Source organism: Corythoichthys intestinalis, chromosome 12 (genome assembly GCF_030265065.1).
Source record: "Corythoichthys intestinalis isolate RoL2023-P3 chromosome 12, ASM3026506v1, whole genome shotgun sequence".
Lineage (NCBI taxonomy): Eukaryota > Metazoa > Chordata > Actinopteri > Syngnathiformes > Syngnathidae > Corythoichthys > Corythoichthys intestinalis.
In genome coordinates, this window is record NC_080406.1 from 5,462,571 (window position 1) to 5,482,923 (window position 20,353).

At 39.8% G+C, this 20,353-nt stretch overlaps 1 protein-coding gene across 5 annotated transcripts in view; it reads left to right on the forward strand.

Annotated features, from left to right (window-relative positions):
* LOC130926603 (LIM domain only protein 7-like) overlaps positions 1–20,353 on the forward strand; it is a 185,986-nt gene that overhangs the window by 20,949 nt on the left and 144,684 nt on the right. For all 5 annotated transcript variants that reach the window (XM_057851600.1, XM_057851604.1, XM_057851601.1 and 2 more), the window contains 2 exons: positions 643–713; positions 12,798–12,867. In XM_057851600.1, coding sequence (XP_057707583.1) covers positions 643–713; positions 12,798–12,867 — 141 coding nt within the window. The remainder of the gene's footprint in view (positions 1–642; positions 714–12,797; positions 12,868–20,353) is intronic.

The following is a 20,353-nucleotide window of genomic DNA, read 5'->3' on the forward strand; positions in this document are numbered from 1 at the left end:
ATTGAGAAGTGAAGGTCATAGCAGGTGTATTTTCAGCATATTTGGTAGATACACTCATAGCATTTTGAAGCTAGAAAGATTTTTTTGGAGAAGTTTTTTAGAGCTCCATTTGTAATACTTTGTAATAATAAAATTGGCAAAATCGTTCCCATAACGCTTCCATGTCGGTGTCAAATTAATTGACCCATCTTATCAATGAGACAAGTCATCATGGTACGCGGATAAACTTGTCAGATAACGTGAATGAGATCAGCTGATAAAATGGTGATTTTATGCAAATAAAATCAGTCTCTCATGAATACAGTTCAAATATGATGCGTTAATGGAGTCATAATGCTGCATGGACAATGTTATGAAGAAAATCCAGGTGCTTGCAGCATTCCAGACGTTCCTGTTACCCCGTGGCTTGGGAATCTAGACTAGGTTTAAGGATAATTTGAGGAGCACCTGAAGCTGCTCCACTCTGCCCCAGAGCCCGTGTAGGAACGCCGGAGGAAATACCTCGGACTTCCTCGCCTACTGTTCTCCACATCCTACCTTTCTTCTCCACCCCACTTCCCCCCCTCATGGTCGCATACCAGCACCTCCTCTTTTTTTTGGACCATCTACACTCCTAACTTGTTTCTCCTGTTTTTTTCCCAGGCAGTCACCAAGAAAACATTCAAAGGCAAAGACTTCCGATCAGCTTTGGAAAACGGAGTTCTGCTGTGTGAGTAAGTACGGTGCTTTTGGTTTGTGCTCTCTAGGTGTGACTGATGGTTCCCAGACGGACCTTTCCAACCTCCGCTGCCTCACCTCTTATTCCTTGCTTACTGTCACTTTGCTTTCCTGCTGCGCAACAGAAGATGCACTGTGGACTTTAGGAATAGCTTGCAGCTAAAAGTACAGTTGTGGTCAAAAGTTTACATACACTTGTGAAGAACATAATGTCATGGCTCTCTTGAGTTTCCAGTTATTTCTACAACTCTGATTTTTCTCTGATTGAGTGATTGGAACAGATACTTCTTTGTCACAAAAAACATTCATGAAGTTTGGTTCTTTTATGACTTTATTATGGGTTAACAGAAAAAAGTGATCAAATCTGCTGGGTCAAAAATATACATACAGCAGCGCTAATATTTGCTAACATGTCCCTTGGCCATTTTCACTTCAATTAGGCGCTTTTGGTAGCCATTCACAAGCTTCTGGCAAGCTTCTGGTTGAATCTTTGACCACTCCTCTTGACAGAATTGGTGCAGTTCAGTTAAATTTGATGGCTTTCTGACATGGACTTGTTTCTTCAGCATTGTCCACAAGTTCAAGTCAGGACTTTGGGAAGGCCATTCGAACACCTTAATTCTAGCCTGATTTAGCCATTCCATTACCACTTTTGATGTGTGTTTGGGGTCATTGTCCTGTTGGAACACCCAACTGCGCCCAAGACCCAATCTTCGGGCTGATGACGTTAGGTTATCTTGAAGAATTTGAAGGTAATCCTCCTTCTTCATTATCCCATTTACTCTCTGTAAAGCACCAGTTCCATTGGTAGCAAAACAGCCCCACAGCATAATACTACCACCACCGTGCTTGACGGTAGGCATGGTGTACTTGGGGTTAAAGGCCTCACCTTTTCTCCTCCAAACATATTGCTGGGCATTGTGGCCAAACAGCTCGATTTTTGTTTTGTCTGACCACAGAACTTTCATCCAGAAGGTCTTATCTTTGTCCATGTGATCAGCAGCAAACTTCAGTCGAGTCTTAAGGTGCTGCTTTTGGAGCAAGGGCTTCCTTCTTGCACGGCAGCCTCTCAGTCCATGGAGATGCAAAACACGCTTGACTGTGGACACTGACACCTTTGTTCCAGCAGCTTCTAATTCTTGGCAGATCTGCTTTTCGGTGATTCTCGGTTGAATCTTCACCCTCCTGACCAATTTTCTCTCAGCAGCAGGTGATAGCTTGCGTTTTCTTCCTGATCGTGGCAGTGACAAAACAGTGCCATGCACTTTATACTTACAAACAATTGTTTGCACTGTTGCTCTTGGGACCTGCAGCTGCTTTGAAATGGCTCCAAGTGACTTTCCTGACTTGTTCAAGTCAATGATTCGCTTTTTCAGATCCATGTATGTATATTTTTGACCCAGCAGATTTGATCACTTTTTCTGTTAACCCATAATAAAGTCATAAAAGAACCAAACTTCATGAATGTTTTTTGTGACAAAGAAGTATCTGTTCCAATCACTCTATCAGAGAAAAATCAGAGTTGTAGAAATAACTGGAAACTCAAGAGAGCCATGACATTATGTTCTTCACAAGTGTATGTAAACTTTTGACCACAACTGTTAATTCTTTCAGTTTTGCTATTTTCCCAAGCTGTTCATGAATATTGTAGGTGGCCCATTATGAAGCGCCGTTTGTAAAGCAGTACATGCTGAAAATTACGACAACATTTTCTCACATTTAGCGCCACGCAGTGTTTAAAATGTGGTGTGAAATCTTTAGTCACTTTTTTTTTTTTTTTTGCGTGTTTAAAACATTATTTAGCTATTTAATTTATTTATTATTTTTTTTTTAAAAATAGGATTTTTAGCCCTAATTGTTTAAATCCAGAACTAAATATTTAATTTAGGACTGTCAATTAATTAAAAATTTTAATCGAGTTAATTACAGCTTAAAAATTAATTAATCGTAATTAATCGCATTTCAAACCATCTATAAAATGTGCCATATTTTTCTGTAAATTATTGTTGGAATGAAAAGATAAGACACAAGGACACATGGATATATACATTGAACAAACGGTACATAAGTACTGTATTTGTTTATTATGACAATAAATCAACAAGATGGAATTAACATTATTAACATTCCTTGAAAGCGATCCATGGATAGAAAGACTTGTAGTTCTTGAAAGATAAATGTTAGTACAAGTTATAGAAATTTTGTATTAAAATCTTAATGTTTTCATTTTAATAAAATTTATAAAAATTTCAATCAAAAAATAAGCTAGTAGCCAGCCGTTGTTGATGTCAATAATTACACAATGCTCATGGGTGCTGAAGCCCATAAAACCAGTCGAACCCAAGCGCCAGCAGAGGGCGACAAAACTCCAAAAAACACAAGTAACGAGTTGGCATTGCACTGTGCTGTCATTTTAATCTGTTTGAGCGGGGCATGTGCGTTCATTTCGTCAAATATTTTAACGTGATTAATTAAAAAGATTAATTACCGCCCATTAACGCGATAATTTTGACAGCCCTAATTTAATTCAAATCTTAAATTTATGTCCTGCATCCTAAATGTTAAATCTGGAAACGGTGGAACTAAATATTTAGCTTAATATGCAAATTCACATGACTGGAGACCGGAAGTAACAAAATAAAAGCTGGCGCACACAAAATACTCTTTAAATAGTTTCTCCTAAACGTGTATTTTAGCTTTATATTGTTATAATCACAAATGACTCATGTCCAAGAGACGACCAACTGCCACCATTGAGTAGGTTTTATTCATTTTTATTCAACGTAAACATACAGAAACGGTTGGAACTAAATATTTAGCTTAATATGCAAATTCACATGACTGGTGACCGGAAGTAACAAAATAAAAGCTGGTGCAAACCAAATACTCTTTAAATAGGTTCTCCTAAATGTGTATTTTAGCCTTATATTGTTATAATCACAATCACTCATGTCCAAGAGCTGACCGACTGCCACCGTTGAGTAGGTTTTATTCATTTTTGATCAACGTAAACATACAGTGTCCTCCATAATTATTGGCACCCCTGGTTAAGATGTGTTTTTTAGCTTCCAATTATTATTTTTTTTTCAATTCAAATAATATGGGACCTTAATGGAAAAAAAGAGAAAAATCCCACCTTCAATACAAGTGCATTCATTCAATGGGGGAAAAAAATCCCACATAAAGAAAAAATTATTTGACATCAAATAATGTGTGTCACAATTATTAGCAACCCTGGTGTTAATACAATGTACAACCCCCTTTTGCCAACAAAACAAGGTCTTGGGTCTGAGATGGGCATGGGAGGAGCTTGATTTTGTGCCTGGTGAACCATTTCTTTGTAGATTTGGCCATATGTTTAGGGTCATTGTCTTGCTGAAAGACCCATCTTCAGCTTTCTGGCAGAGGGCAACAGATTTTGATTTAAATTGTCCTGGTATTTCAAAGCATTCGTGATGCCATGCACCCGAACAAGGTTCCCAGGGCCTTTGGAAGCGAAACAGCCTCACATCATCACTGACCCACCCCCATACTTCACAGTGGGTATGAGGTGCTTTCCAGCATGCGCATCATTCGTGGCACGCCAGACCCACTTAGAGTGTTTGTTGCCAAAAAGCTCAATCTTGGTCTCATCTGACCAAAGGTGCTGAAAAGCACCTCACCTCACACGTTTGTTTTTTTTTGTTTGTTTTTTTCTCATTGTAAATTGATAGTTTTGTTTCCATGCCTCCGGCGCAATCGATAAGCGCCGTGCAACTATACCGTAACTGAGAACTAGAGGCAGCAATGCGAGTACAATCAAGATTAGGCAGGTGAACAAGATATTGACCAATAAAAACCACCACACTCTTGTGCAAGTACTGTGATTGCATATTAAGTCACGGTGTGATGTCATACCATGACCAATTTCAGAACCTACTGTTTGCCGAAGGATTTAAGGCAAGGCAAGGCAAGGCAAATTTATTTATTTAGCACAATTCAACACAAGGCAATTCAAAGTGCTTTACATCACATGAAGATCATAAAAATCACATTTAAATCAACACAACGTAAAAACCAAGACAAAAGATCGCATTTAATCACAGAATAAAATGAATAAATAAAAATAAAACAAAAATAAAAATAAAACAAAAACTACTACTACTAATAATAATTGAAATCAGCAATGGAGATAAGCACAAGACAAATAGAAAACAGGTAGACTGAAATATAGAGACAGTTATGAATATGCAGTGCTAAACAAAAGCGTTTTCATCCCTGATTTAAAAGACCTAACAGTTTGAGCATACTTCAGACGTTCGGGTAACTTGTTCCAGAGGTGAGGAGCATAATAACTAAATGCTGCCTCACCCTGCTTGGTTCTTGTTCTTGGAACATGCAGAAGACCGGTTCCAGACGACCTTAGGGGTCTAGATGTCTCATAGGAATCTAACAAGTCAAGCATGTATTTTGGTCCAAGGCCATTAAGTGTTTTGTAGACGAGCAGTAATATTTTATAGTCCATCCTTTGACTCACTGGAAGCCAGTGTAGCGATTTCAAAACCGGTGTAATGTGGTCCAGCTTCCTTGTATTTGTGAGGACTCTGGCTGCAGCATTCTGTACTAGCTGCAGCTTCCGGACTGATTTTTTATCAAGACCTGTAAATATACCGTTGCAATAGTCCAATCTGCTGAAAATGAATGCATGCATAAGTTTTTCCATGTCTTGTTGAGTCAGAAGCCCCTTAATTCTGGTTATATTTTTTAGGTGGTAATAAGCGGATTTAGTGACGGACTTTAGATGGCTATCAAATTTTAGGTCTGAGTCATTAATTACGCCAAGGTTTCTGACTTGATTTGTAGCTGTAAGTGACATTGTGCTAAGTTGGCTGCTTATCTTTGACCTTCCCTTTTTTGGCCCAAAAATGATCACCTCTGTCTTCTCCACATTTAACTGGAGAAAATTCTGGCACATCCATTCATTGATTTGATGAATGCATTTACTCAGGGAGACTATGGGACTATAATCATGTGGGGACACAGAAATGTACAGTTGTGTGTCATCTGCATAGGCGTGATAGGAGATGTCATACTGTTCCATTATCTGAGCTAACGGAAGCATATAGATGTTAAATAAGAGTGGTCCAAGAATTGACCCTTGAGGGACTCCACACGTGAATTTGGTTCGTTCTGACTGATAGTTTCCGATTGACACAAAGAAATCCCTATCATGTAAACAGGATGTGAACCACTGAAGAATAGTTTAACTCCAAATCAATCAAATTAAAAAAAAACAAAAAACAGATAACATACTTCCATGTCAATTTCCATGTTATTCATGAAACACTTTAAAATGTTGTAAAATGACTTCAGTACGTCTTTAAGAGAGCCAATACTGCTATATTTAATGTAATACCTAAAGTTCAAAAAGTAGTAGTAGTTGTAGTGGAACGGATTTAATTTGTGTATTTAGGCTTCACTGTATACGTATTTTCTATTTCCACCTCCAGATGTCACTACATGCAACAAACGAGTCAATATGCAAATTTAGAAAAGGAAAAAAAATCCTTCATCCAGATAAAGGTTAGCCTTGACAAATTAGTCTCATTTCGTGTTGTTGGAAATGGCAGCGCCGAGCGTCGCATGATAAAGAATGCAAAAGGAATGCGAGTTGAAGTTTGTCACACAATAGAAAGCAACTACAATTGGATCAGATAAAGTCAAAGCTGAATAGTAAAGAATCGTGTTCGGAAACCTTCCTTTGATAACCGCAGCACACAATAGCAGTAAAGGACGGTGAGTTTTTTTTTTTTTTTTTGTGGGTGTGAAAGTGATTTAAACTTCCATTCTCCTTTTTTCTCATTTGAACAAAACACATCATGGCAATCTTTGATGGATTTTTTTTTTTTTTTTTTTTTTTTTTAGCAACGTCTTACAGTATTAGAAGATGGCAATATTAAACTATGTGTTGGATTACTGTGGTTTTACAACTGCACCAGGGTGACAACTATTCCTGATATTTTGTGCGTTAAATAAAACAAAGGCGTAGGTTTGGTCTCAACATTAGTAGGGACGATGTGAGAGCATAACCTGCATGTACACTTTTTGCTGGGGTCGGGACATTAATAAGAACAAACAAATTTGGTGAACAGGGGTCAGGGCTACATTTCTCACAAATATTATAAATATTTGTTGATTTACCGTATTGGCCCGAATATAAGACGACCCTGATTATAAGGCGCCCCCTTCTTTTTCAAGTTTGAAAAAATACTTTTTGAACACCAAATTAATTTTTATACAGAAGATAGTTACAGTACATCTGAAACAAATGACTATAACAATATATTTGAGATAAAAAGCATGTTATTTTGCCTCATTCAAATCTTAATATCTGAACATTTAAATATGTAAACTAAAGTGCAATCGCATTCGTAAATGAATGGCTTCTGGTTTTTGAAATGTACAGTGCCTTGCAAAAGTATTCAGCCCCCTTGAATCTTGCAACCTTTCGCCACATTCCAGGCTTCAAACATAAAGATATGAAATTTAATTTTTTTGTCAAGAATCAACAACAAGTAGGACACAATCGTGAAGTGGAACAACATTTATTGGATACTTTAAACTTTTTTAACAAATAAAAAACTGAAAAGTGGGCCGTGCAATATTATTCGGCCCCTTTACTTTCAGTGCAGCAAACTCACTCCAGAAGTTGAGTGAGGATCTCTGAATGATCCAATGTTGTCCTAAATGACCGATGATGATAAATAGAATCCACCTGTGTGTAATCAAGTCTCCATATAAATGCACCTGCTCTGTGATAGTCTCAGGGTTCTGTTTAAAGTGCAGAGAGCATTATGAAAACCAAGGACCACACCAGGCAGGTCCGAGATACTGTTGTGGAGAAGTTTAAAGCCGGATTTGGATACAAAAAGATTTCCCAAGCTTTAAACATCTCAAGGAGCACTGTGCAAGCCATCATATTGAAATGGAAGGAGCATCAGACCACTGCAAATCTACCAAGACCCGGCCGTCCTTCCAAACTTTCTTCTCAAACAAGGAGAAAACTGATCAGAGATGCAGCCAAGAGGCCCATGAGCACTCTGGATGAACTGCAGAGATCTACAGCTGAGGTGGGAGAGTCTGTCCATAGGACAACAATCAGTCGTACACTGCACAAATCTGGCCTTTATGGAAGAGTGGCAAGAAGAAAGCCATTTCTCAAAGATATCCATAAAAAGTCTCGTTTAAAGTTTGCCACAAGCCACCTGGGAGACACACCAAACATGTGGAAGAAGGTGCTCTGGTCAGATGAAACCAAAATTGAACTTTCTGGCCACAATGCAAAACGATATGTTTGGCGTAAAAGCAACACAGCTCATCACCCTGAACACACCATCCCCACTGTCAAACATGGTGGTGGCAGCATCATGGTTTGGGCCTGCTTTTCTTCAGCAGGGACAGGGAAGATGGTTAAAATTGACGGGAAGATGGATGCAGCCAAATACAGGAACATTCTGGAAGAAAACCTGTTGGTATCTGCACAAGACCTGAGACTGGGACGGAGATTTATCTTCCAACAGGACAATGATCCAAAACATAAAGCCAAATCTACAATGGAATGGTTCAAAAATAAACGTATCCAGGTGTTAGAATGGCCAAGTCGAAGTCCAGACCTGAATCCAATGGAGAATCTGTGGAAAGAGCTGAAGACTGCTGTTCACAAACACTCTCCATCCAACCTCACTGAGCTCGAGCTGTTTTGCAAGGAAGAATGGGCAAGAATGTCAGTCTCTCGATGTGCAAAACTGATAGAAACATACCCCAAGCGACTTGCAGCTGTAATTGGAGCAAAAGGTGGCGCTACAAAGTATTAACGCAAGGGGGCCGAATAATATTGCACGTCCCACTTTTCAGTTTTTTATATTTTAAAAAAGTTTAAATTATCCAATAAATTTTGTTCCACTTCACGATTGTGTCCCACTTGCTGTTGATTCTTGACAAAAAATTAAAATTTTGTATCTTTGTTTGAAGCCTGAAATGTGGCGAAAGTTTGCAAGGTTCAAGAGGGCCGAATACTTTTGCAAGGCACTGTAAATAAACCAATCTATTGTGATAAAACAACAAAATTGCATTAACTGCATTAGCCATCAAAGTGAAGTCTAACTACTGTATAACTGTCGTCTTGAAACAAATCTGAATAAGGAAAAACATTGCAATAAAAAATTGCAAACTCGCTTCATTGACATCTGGCGCCATCTAGCGTCGTGAATGGGGAGAGTAGCTGAGATCTGTTATGACAGAACATCGCTCTAATGATATCTGACGCCATCTAGCGTCGTGAATGGGTATAATGTCTAGACCCCGAATATAAGACGACCCCCTCTTTTTCACTCTTATTTCAATGCAAAAAAAAAACACCGTCTTATATTCGGGCCAATACAGTAATTGATAGTCTAAATGATCCATGCAAAAATAAATCTGTGTTGACACATACTAACTTTCATGTGTACCTGATTCATAACAGTCTGCCCCCTCCTCAATCGATGTTGTTGTTTCGTTTGTTTGAAGATAATAAGTGAGTCATTGACACAATTTATGTCAACTTATATGGCGTTTCCCATGCAACATACGAGCGCATAGACCACAACACTATACTTCCGTGTGACGTCGGACTCATGATTTTCCTTAATTAAGATCTATTCGATCTAAATAGCTGCAATCAGTAACAAGTCCTCAGATGAAAACCCAACAAATCTGTTACAGTCGGCGAGTGCGGAAGCAAGCAGACAACAATGACATAGGGATTGCGCAAGAGTTTATTAAATACACGATCGCGAAAAGGGAGACACAAAAAGGGTCCGTGACAGTACGTAGGGATCAAAACAAGAAAAAAACTCGAGGGAAAACCACAGTGAGAGGCAGACGAACGGAAAAACCAAGGCAAAGATGCAACACGCAAGGAAGGGGTCAAGAATACAAACTGTCAAATGGCAGCAAGTCAATATCTCGGCAACCCGCCTAGGATCGGTTTAAAGACAGCTGAGGAGCTGGAATTGGATGCAGGTACGACATTGGGAACTCATCCCAAAGCTCTGTCACAAAACAATCTGACCAGCAGCAGATTGTGACAAAATCATGCCACTCGTCATACTAGCTTCGCTTGCTAGCTAGCACAGGTATTCTCCCAGTCCAGCCCAACCGCGTCATCACCCACAGCATGCATTGCGCTGAAGGAATCTGACCTTTTAGCCAGATTGCCGGGATCACGCCAGCCGAATCGCTGGAACCGGGCTTGCGCAATTCCAACAACCCCGGCCAGCAGAAGTCCGACAAGCCGGCCAAAAGGCCAAACTCCGCGCATTCACCTTAGTCATAACCCCTCGTACTGACTGTTTTAAAAGCTGGAAAAAGGCTTTGGAACACAAATTGACAATTTATTCCAAGTCGGTAGCAATCATACAGCACAGAGACCCAGGCGAGGAGGCAAATTGGATCCAGGGTCACAATGTCACAAGTTAACAAAAGATTCCCAAGAAAAATGACAACAATTAATTGAACATTCAGCCTTTTAAAGCCTCTGGTGAGACAGGCTGTGGTCGGGAAAAAGGGTGTGTTTGGGAGTTGTTTAGAATTATTGTCTTTTTGTGGATTGGACAGGAGAATTCGGGCATTACTGTTGTCAGAGAGAGAGAGTTAAGGATTTTTCCATTCTCAGCGCCACGTGAGTGCTGAGTGTTCACTTCTCAGTGGTGGGTTCCTCCGTATCAGATGTTCCTTTTCGCATGACAAGACGTCCCACCATTTGTTCTAGACTGTCCAGTAGCGCTGGTTACGAGATTTGGTGGTGTAGACGTGGGCTTCTAGTTGTCTTGCCCATCACCTGCTTGTCAGCGTCAATCTTGCTCAGTCATAGGGATGTGAATCGAAATCCAATTACATTTCTGAACCGGTTCCTAGTGTTTCGAGGCCTCGACATCACAACGAAAAAGCCTTAACGATCCCTTTAACGATTCGTAAAGACATGTATTGCGTCGTGACGTGTCTTGTTGTCCAGGCGCATCAAACTAGCATGGCGCCAAAAACGACTTGCTCCAAAGTTTGGCTACACTTCACCAGGAAAGAGGGTGAAAATGAAAGGTTACGATGGTTTAGCACGAGCATTGCAGCCGTAAACATAACAATGACAGCACGTAGGTTCAAACACTCGAAAGTGTGTCTTCACTTCACGAGGGAAAATTACAACAAAGCGACTTGCAGTCATTGCAAGGTCGAGATAACTGTATCGGGAGGGAATGTGACTGCACTGTCCTTACAGAGAGGCTAAGGCTCAGTCCTGGCTATACAGCTAGCTAAACTCCCAAATGACGATGCATAAGACGTTGGTATAATTTGCTGACTTTATTCAACCATCATTTGAAGAGTGAAACTAAAAATAGAAATGAAACAAATCAATTTTGTCCCCAATAAGAAACAGGTTTGCATCAACGTAAATCAGCGATGATTAGCTGCTAATACATTAATAATAAACGGTTAGCATGCGTTCACTAGCATTAGCACATTGTTCAAACCACTACACAACTGGATTTAAGTGTCCGATCGCGAGTGGAAACACACAACAACAACACAAAATATGATACTGTACATACAGGCGTTGCCTCTGTAGATATTTTACAAACATGAACAAAAACAAAGAATGTAGGCTCGTAGCAGTGTTTCCCTCTCTCACTAACTCGCTCACTCGCTTGGATGCGGCATTTCTTATTCGCGTGTAAGCGCGCTCTTCTTCACGTGAGCGCGTTCTTCTTCGCGCGAGGAAGCGCAAGGGCGCCCCCACTTGAGCATGAAAGCGCCATAAAAACTAAAAGGCATGCATTTCAATATAATGCTAAATAATACAGTTTAACACATATTGCCAAAGGCAGAACAACAACCTATATGCCAATATATACCAATATTTTTTTTTATTTCTATTAGAAAAAAGTTTCAGTAAAATGTTACACATTATTGTGTATTTGCCACTTATTGCCACAGTTAACATTGAGGCTTTGGGCCTCTTTTGACCTCGTTGTGAGTTTGTAAGGTTGTGACTTCTGATTAAACAAATTCGATGCCAATCAAAATGTTTGTTCTTCTTTTTCCCCCAAATTAGAATCGATAAGAGAATCGATAAAGAATTGAATCGTTAAGCAATATCGATAATGGAATCGGAATCGTAAAAATCCTATCAATTCCCATCCCTACTCAGTCAGATGCCTGACAAGCGCGTTGGGCTTCCGTGGTCAGAAGGCATCCTGTATCTGTTCTGCCTTTATCTGCCCGTTGTCTTGGCGCTGCAAATTCTAATCATTTAAAGTCCAAATGTTCATAATATAAAATATGTTCTGCTTGGTTTTTTTTAAACTATGATATAAATGCTATTTGTTTTTTATTGGGTGTGTTAGAGTAATACAAACAAACAGTAAATATGAGAAAAGATACTTTTCCTTCAGCACGCGTAAAACATGGCGCCGCCTGTTGGTCAAAACATGTACTAAATATTATAGATTTTTTAATCAATAGCAATAATATATGTGTTTCTCATAACATATTTTAGTAAAAGAGAACAATTGTGGCTTATTAGAGTCTACAAGTCTTTCAGTCCAAGGATCCCTTAAAAGTACTATTAGTTTATAATGAATGACTTGTGTATTTTCACATTTAATGTTTTTAAGCAAACTGTCGAGAAGCAAAAGCAAACAAAAGCAAGCGAACTCTGGAATAATTGTTAGGCTTTGGCCAGTCTACTGAGTACTTAATTTATAGCTCTCCAACACTTATTTTTAGGTGAAGCCTCATGGGATTGTCTGAAATAGCGCACAAAAGTAAAACATGTTCTAAAGCTAATAAATTAAGAGTTCATTCAGTCTTTGTTCCTATCATGCTGTGTGGAGGGTCCAGCTTGTTTATATGGTGTTGCAGCACTGCCACTGACTAAACCATAACCAGGTGGCCGCCATTAAACACCATCGTAAACACAGCAGGGCTTACCAAAGCTTTTTGTTCATTCACTGTAACTTAGAGCAGACTCACAGATGATTTGTGTAATGTTTTCTCTCTTTCAGTTTGATCAATAAGATCAGGCCTGGCATCATCAAGAGGGTCAACAGGCTGCCTACACCTATCGCTGGTCTGGTAAGTCTCCATTGCTTATTGTCTTGTCTAATATGCAACAGAAGAAAGGTCCCAGTTATCAAGAAAAACTGTTCATGCTAGCATATACAGCAGCGACACAGACTAGAAAGACATTCTCCCCAGTAATTTCCGCCTTCACATGTGGCACTAAAGCTTCAACAGAGTACCCTTTCACACTACCTGTTGAAGCTTACATATCCCGAACAAGTGTTTTGTATAAATGACCTTGATGTTTAATGAGGATATGAAGTACAACCCCTAGTAAAAAGTATGGAATCACCAGTCTCGGACGAGCACTCTCAGACATTTTATCATATAGAAGAAACTCCGATAAAAGGCTTGAAAAAAAATAATTAATTAGTTCAAAAGTGCAACTCTTTAGCATTCTGAAACACTGAAAGACATGAAAAAACATTGTGGTGGTCAGTAAATGTTAATTTTATAGAGAAAGTGCAGGGAAATATATATGGAATCACTCCATTCTGATGGAACAAATATGGAATCATTGGAAACAAACAGAGAAATAACAATCAAAACACATGTCTAGTATTTAGTAGCACCACCTCTGGCTTGTATTACAGCTTGCAGTCTCTGAGGCATGGACTTGATGAGTATTCTTCATGATTGCAGTTGCCAGATCAACCTTGCAAGTCGAAACCTAGCTGTGGACCATTTTTTCCCCAATTTTCACCACAGGATTTCAATAGGGTTGAGATCTGGGCTATTTGCAGGCCATGACAATGACTGGATGAGTCTTTCTCCAAGGAATGCTTTAACAATTTTAGCTCTGTGGCATGATCCATTGTCATCTTGTAAAATGACGTATTTTCAATTGAAGGGATAAGAAAGCTGTCTAAAATTTCAATGTAAACTTGTGCATTTATTCAAGATTATCCACATCCATCTCCCCAGTGCCTTTGCCTGTCATGCAGTACCATATCATCAAGGATTGAGGGAATTTTAATGTCTTCTTCATGCAGTCATATTTGTAAATCTCACTGGAACAGCACCAAACAAAAGTTCCAGCATCATCACCTGATATTGGACAAGGTGTCAAGAGTCAAGAATCTGCATTTACTGACCACCACAATGTTTCTGAATGCTAAAGAGTTGCACTTTTGAACTAATTCATTATTTTTTTCAAGCTTTTTATCTGAGTTTGTTCTACATGGTAGAATGTCTGAGTGAGTGCTCGTCTGAGACTGGTGATTCCATACTTTTTGCTAGGGGTTGTAAATCTGCACAGAACCCCTTTCACTTCACTCGTAAAAGCTGCCGTTTTTTACTTACCGAAATTTTTGGACCATAAGCCGCTACTGTTTTCTTTCATTTTGAATCCTGCGGCTGATTTGTTGATTTATTTGGGTTAATAGGCAACGCTTTATTTGACAGCGGCGTCATAAGACTGTTATAAGACCGTCATAATTATGACATGACACTATCATGGACATTACTGAATGCTTATGTCATTAAGTGTCATCTGGCAAATGATGTCACTGACTCCATTTTTGTCCACCTTGGATCTTTTACATCCATTCAAAAGTGAGATCATTTGCCAGATAACACTAAACGACATCTGTTCTAAGCATTCTCATAACAGTGTCATGTCATAATTATGACTGTCTAATGACAGTCTTATGGCGCCACTGTCAAATAAAGTGTTACCAAATACCATAACTAGCAATTACTGAAACAACTGCAACAGCAACTGAAGAGATAATTAGCACAAAACATGAATTTTGATTGTTATTTACTTCTGTAGCGCTGCAATGCATGCTTGGAGGCATGTTGGACAACAACAGTGTTGACATCAGGTGGTAGCTGAGGTTGACTGTCTCCCAAAAGGGAGCAGTGATGACCAAATGAAGCTCCTTGAAGCAATGAGGTGGTTCATTTGGTCTTATGACAGTCTTATGGCGCCACTGTCAAATAAATTGTTACCAAATACCATAACTAGCAATTAATGAAACAACCGGAACATTAACTGAAGAAATAATTAGCACAGAACATGCATTTTGATTGTTGTTACGTCTGTAACGCTGCAATACACGCTAGGAGGCATGTTGGATAACAACAATGTTGACAGCAGGTGGTAGCAGAGGTTGACTGTCTCCCCCAAGGGAGCAGTGATGACCAAATGAAACTTCTTGAAGCAATGAAGCTTTGCAACTAATTGATTCAAAGCTTCATGGTGGTTCATTTGGTCTTATGACAGTAGTTTGATGCTGCTGTCAAATAAAGTGTTACCGGTCAATATCTTTTGGTGTAAATTGCCCATAATACAGTGAGTAAAGCTGCGGCTAATAGTCCAGTGCGGCTTGTCGATGAACAAATGTCGTTCTCGTGTCAAATTTGGTGGGTGGCGGATTATCGTCAGGTGCGCCTTATAGTGTGAACATTACGGTATTTTTCTTTCACTGTGTTTTCTCTTTCAGAGGTGTAAAATACGTTGATTAGAGGTGCGACCAATTAACCGATTAATCGACGAATAATCGATCAGCAAATTAATCAACAACTATTTTGATCACCAATTAACCCTACATCGTTCAAGTTCTGTGCCAAGGAAACGCGTTGCCCTGTAATTCGCCGCCAACCCACTAGATGGGTGTGAGTTTATCTTTGTATGGTTTTGGTGAACTCTTGTCGAATTCCTTTAGTTTTCCTCCGGCAATGGCAACGGAGATGGAACGTTAATTTGCAGCTGCAGCTAATCAATATTAAACAACTAATGTGTGAAATACAAATGTTGATGTGGAATTAGCACTATACGCTAGGGAAGGGCCCATTGACTCGTGCTAGCTTCGCTACTCCGGAGCCCTGAAACTAATAAATAACCAAAAAACTGCACGGAATTTGAAACAAAATCAACTCCAACGACTAGTTAAACCGCCACTAACTTGAAGAATAAGCCTACTGTCAAAATTTTGAACTTCCTCTTTAAGAGTAAACCTTTTTCAGGCTAACAATACATTGATGTAAACTGATTTTGGAGAGTGGCTTGGCTGTCGTTTCGGGAGTGTCTGCGTACAAGTTCCAGGGAAATAGAGGCTTGAAAAGTGCCTTAAGCCCACTTGTTACAAAGCTCTCTCTTGTGGGAGTAATTGAGTCCAGCTGCTTAGTGGAATTATGGTACCCCCCCCCCCCCCCCAACACACTCACACACATATAATATATCCTTAAGCGCAGTCAGTCAAAATGCTGGGTAGTGGACGCATGCATAGGATACAAACAACAATCTAGACTTCAGGTCGCAGTCTTTTTTTCTATTTCCACTCCATAAGCATCTAAAAATAGATATTTTGTGATGCTACCGCAAGGCATGTGCTGGTATGATATTCTGACGGTATGATAACCTTGAGCCAAAATATCACGATTTCTCGGTATAACGGTATTGCAATTACAGCTCTAAAATGTGTTACTTTCAGATAAAAAAAAAAAAAATCCATTGAACAGGATTTTGATTTTTAAAAAACATTAGCAAATTGGAACATAAGGATATTATTTTTAAGTTAAAATCAATTTAAAAAAAAAAAATATATATATATATATTGTAAATAAAAAATAATAAATGCAGTCCTTCAAGTGAGCTTAAACCCACAGCCGCAGCTCAACATTAGCATCAGTAAAAAAATTATTGAAATATTTTCCATAAAAAGCACGTGTGTAAGACTCCTATTGTAGCTATCATGTTTACATAATCCACACACTCTCTTTCTCAACACAGTTAGTTGCCAGAGTGAAAAACACCAAGTCTTATCACGGCTAGACACACTAAACATGCTGGAGTTAACTCTCGTAGCTGGTGGGAAATGTTCATGACAGTGTTTACTAACCTTTAAATTTGTATAAATGCGAAATCATATTGGAGGTATGTCGGTTAGCCCTCCTCTTCTAAGCCGCAACAGGCTTGAACTTTTTTGTAGCCAAAGCATTCCCATACCAGCGATTTCATTTTCTTGGATGGGGGGAAAAAGTTCAGGAGTTTCACCTCCTCCAGCCATCGTGTAGCACAGCTGACTCACTGACACTGAGCAACAACTGGTGGGGGAGGGTTGAGCCTTACAGCTGTAAGGGAGGGATTTCTCTGTGCATTTTTGGGACATAAAAGGGTCGTTTCCTGTTATTTCTGAACACAAAGTGACCCGGGAATGTCTCTAAATGAATAGGAAGTGACTCAAAGTCAGCAGGAGGTGGCTTGCAAATGCCCTACAATAAACATAAAGTGACTTACAAATGCCCCGAAAACCGGACAGACTAGATGTGAATGCTCTGTTTCAGTGACATTGATGGCGCTAGACGTCCAATCGATCTTTGACCCTCTCATTCAAAATGATTTGGACACCTAGCGCCATCAATGCCAGCCAATAGCTAACATAGACACTATTCTAGTGGAACATTAAGATTGCCGAATACGCGATATCGCACCTTTTCGATATATTGTCGCACCCTTCCTTTGAAGTGTACCTGCACTATCGTAAGACTATTATGACATGAACAAAGTATTCCCACACTTTCCCCTCAAGACCCAAAAGTGTGAACCTTTTGAAACTGTAAAATTAACTGGAGGGGAAAACTCCCGCCTTGCCAGCAGCTATCGTTTTCCACTAACCACACAGAGAAAAGAAGCCGTGTCCTTCCAAGCATATACTGTATGAGTCACATGTTGGGAGAACAACGCTCAGTTTTACCCGCCAACCTTTATATAACAACTCCCAGTCCTTATAAGCGGTATTGGTGCATAAATTGTTTTTTTTTTTTCCTCCAGTGGTATGAAAAAGTATCTGAACATTTTGGAATTTCTCACATTTCTGCTTAAAATCACCATCAAATGTGATCTGATTTTTGTCAAAACCACACAGATGAAAAAACTGTCTGCTTTAACTAAAACCACCCAAACACTTATAGGTTATCATATTTGAATGAGGATAGCATGGGAAAAATGACAGAAGGGGGAAAAATAAGTACGTGAACCCTCTTCCAAAGGAGACATAAAGAGCAATTAAATCCAATTTTTACCAAACAATTTAAGTCAGGTGTGTATCCAATCACTGATGAGTGGTTTAAAGCTGCCCTGCCCATTATAAAACACACACCTGGTAAGAATTGTCTTGATGAGAAGCATTGTCGGATGTGTATCATTGCTCAGTCAAAAGAGCTGTCTGAAGACCTGCGATCAAGCATTGATAATTTGTATGAAGCTGGGGAAGAATACAAAACCGTCTCTAAAAGTCTGGATGTTCATCAATCGGCAGTCGGAGAAGTTGTCTACAAATGGAGATGGTTTGGCACTGTTGCTTCTCCCAAGGAGTGGCCTTCCACCAAAGATGTCGCCAAGAGTTCAGCACAGAATACTCAGAGGGGTAAAAAAGAACCCTGAAGTGTCTAATAAAGACTTACAGAAATCCCTGTGCACACATCAACTATATTTAAAACTATGGCCAAGAATGGTGTTCATGGGAGGACTCCACGGAGGAAGCCACTGCTGTCTAAAAAAAACATTGTTGCTCGTTTAATGTTCGCAAAAAGGCACTTGGACAATCCGCATAAGTTTTGGCAAAATATTTTGTGGACTGATGAAACCAAAGCGGAATTGGTTGCGCGTAACACACAACGTCATCTGTAGAGGAAAAATAGAACATGCTCACCAACATCAACACCTCATCCCCACCGTGATGCATGATGGAGGAAGCATCATGATTTGGGGCTGTTTTGCTGCCTCAGGGCCTGGACAACTTGCAATCATTAATGGAAGAATGAATTCAAAAGTTTTGCAGGAAACCTGAGGTTGTCCGTCAGACAGTTGAGGTTGGAAAGTGGATGAATGCTGCAACAAGACAATGATCCAAAACACAGAAGTTAAATCAATTTCAGAATGGTTGCAGAAGAAAAAAAATACACATTCTGGAGTGGCCAAGTCAAAGTCCAGACTTGAACCCCATTGAGATGCTGCGGCATGACTTAATGACGGCGATTCATGCCAGACATCTAATTTGACTGAACTACAGCAGTTTTGCCGAGAAGAATGGGCCAAGATTAGCCCTGATCGATGTTCCAGACTTATCTTCAGCTACAGGAAGCGTCTGGTTGAAGTTATTGCTTCCAAATGGGGGTGTTACAAAATATTAAATTTGATGGTGCACTTACTTACTTTTCCTCCTTCTGTCATTGTTTGCATACTGGCCTCATTAAAATATGATGATTAAAATATGAAGATCAGATCACATTTGATGGCGATTTTACAGTATGTAGAAGTGTTAGAAATTCCAAAAGGTTCAGATACTTTTTCATACCACTGTATACAGTGGGGAAAATAAGTATTTAGTCAACCCCTAATTGTGCAAGTTCTCCCACTTGAAAATATTAGAGAGGCCTGTAATTGCCAACATGGTTAAACTTCAACCATGAGAGACAGAATGTGGAAAAAAACCAGACAATCACATTGTTTGATTTTTAAATAATTTATTTGCAAATCATGGTGGAAAATAAGTATTTGGTCAATACCAAAAGTTCATCTCAATACTTTGTTATGTACCCTTTGTTGGCAATAACGGAGGCCAAACGTTTTCTGTAACTCTTCCCAAGCTTTTCACACACTGTTGCTGGTATTTTGGCCCATTCCTCCATGCAGATCTCCTCTAGAGCAGTGATGTTTTGGGGCTGTCGTTGGGTAACACGGACTTTCAACTCCCTCCGCATATTTTCTATGGGGTTGAGACCTGGAGACTGGCTAGGCCACTCCAGGACCTTGAAACGCTTCTTACGAAGCCACTCCTTTGTTGCCCTGGCTGTATGTTTGGGATCATTGTCATGCTGAAAGACCCAGCCACGTCTCATCTTCAATGCCCTTGCTGATGGAAGGAGATTTTCACTCAAAATCTCTCGATACATGGCCCCATTCATTCTTTCCTTTACACAGATCAGTCGTCCTGGTCCCTTGGCAGGAAAACAGCCCTAAACCATGATGTTTCCACCCCCATGCTTCACAGTGGGTATTGTGCAATTCAGTATTCTTTTTCCTCCAAACAAGAGAACCTGTGTTTCTACCAAAAAGTTCTATTTTGGTTTCATCTGACCATAACACATTCTCCCAGTCCTCTTCTGGATCATCCAAATGCTCTCTAGCGAACTGTAGACGGGCCTGGACGTGTACTTTCTTCAGCAGGGGGACACGTCCGGCAGTGCAGGATTTCAGTCCCTGGCGGCGCATTGTGTAAATGATAGTAGCCTTTGCTACTGTGGTCCCAGCTGTCTGTAGATCATTCACTAGGTCCTCCTGTGTGGTTCTGGGATTTTTGCTCCCCGTTCTTGTTATCATTTTGACGCCACGGGGTGAGGAGGGAGTTGAAAGTCCGTGTTGCCCAACGACAGCCCCAAAACATCACTGCTCTATAGGAGATCTGCATGGAGGAATGGGCCAAAATACCTGCAACAGTGTGTGAAAAGCTTGTGAAGAGTTACAGAAAACGTTTGGCCTCCAGTATTGCCA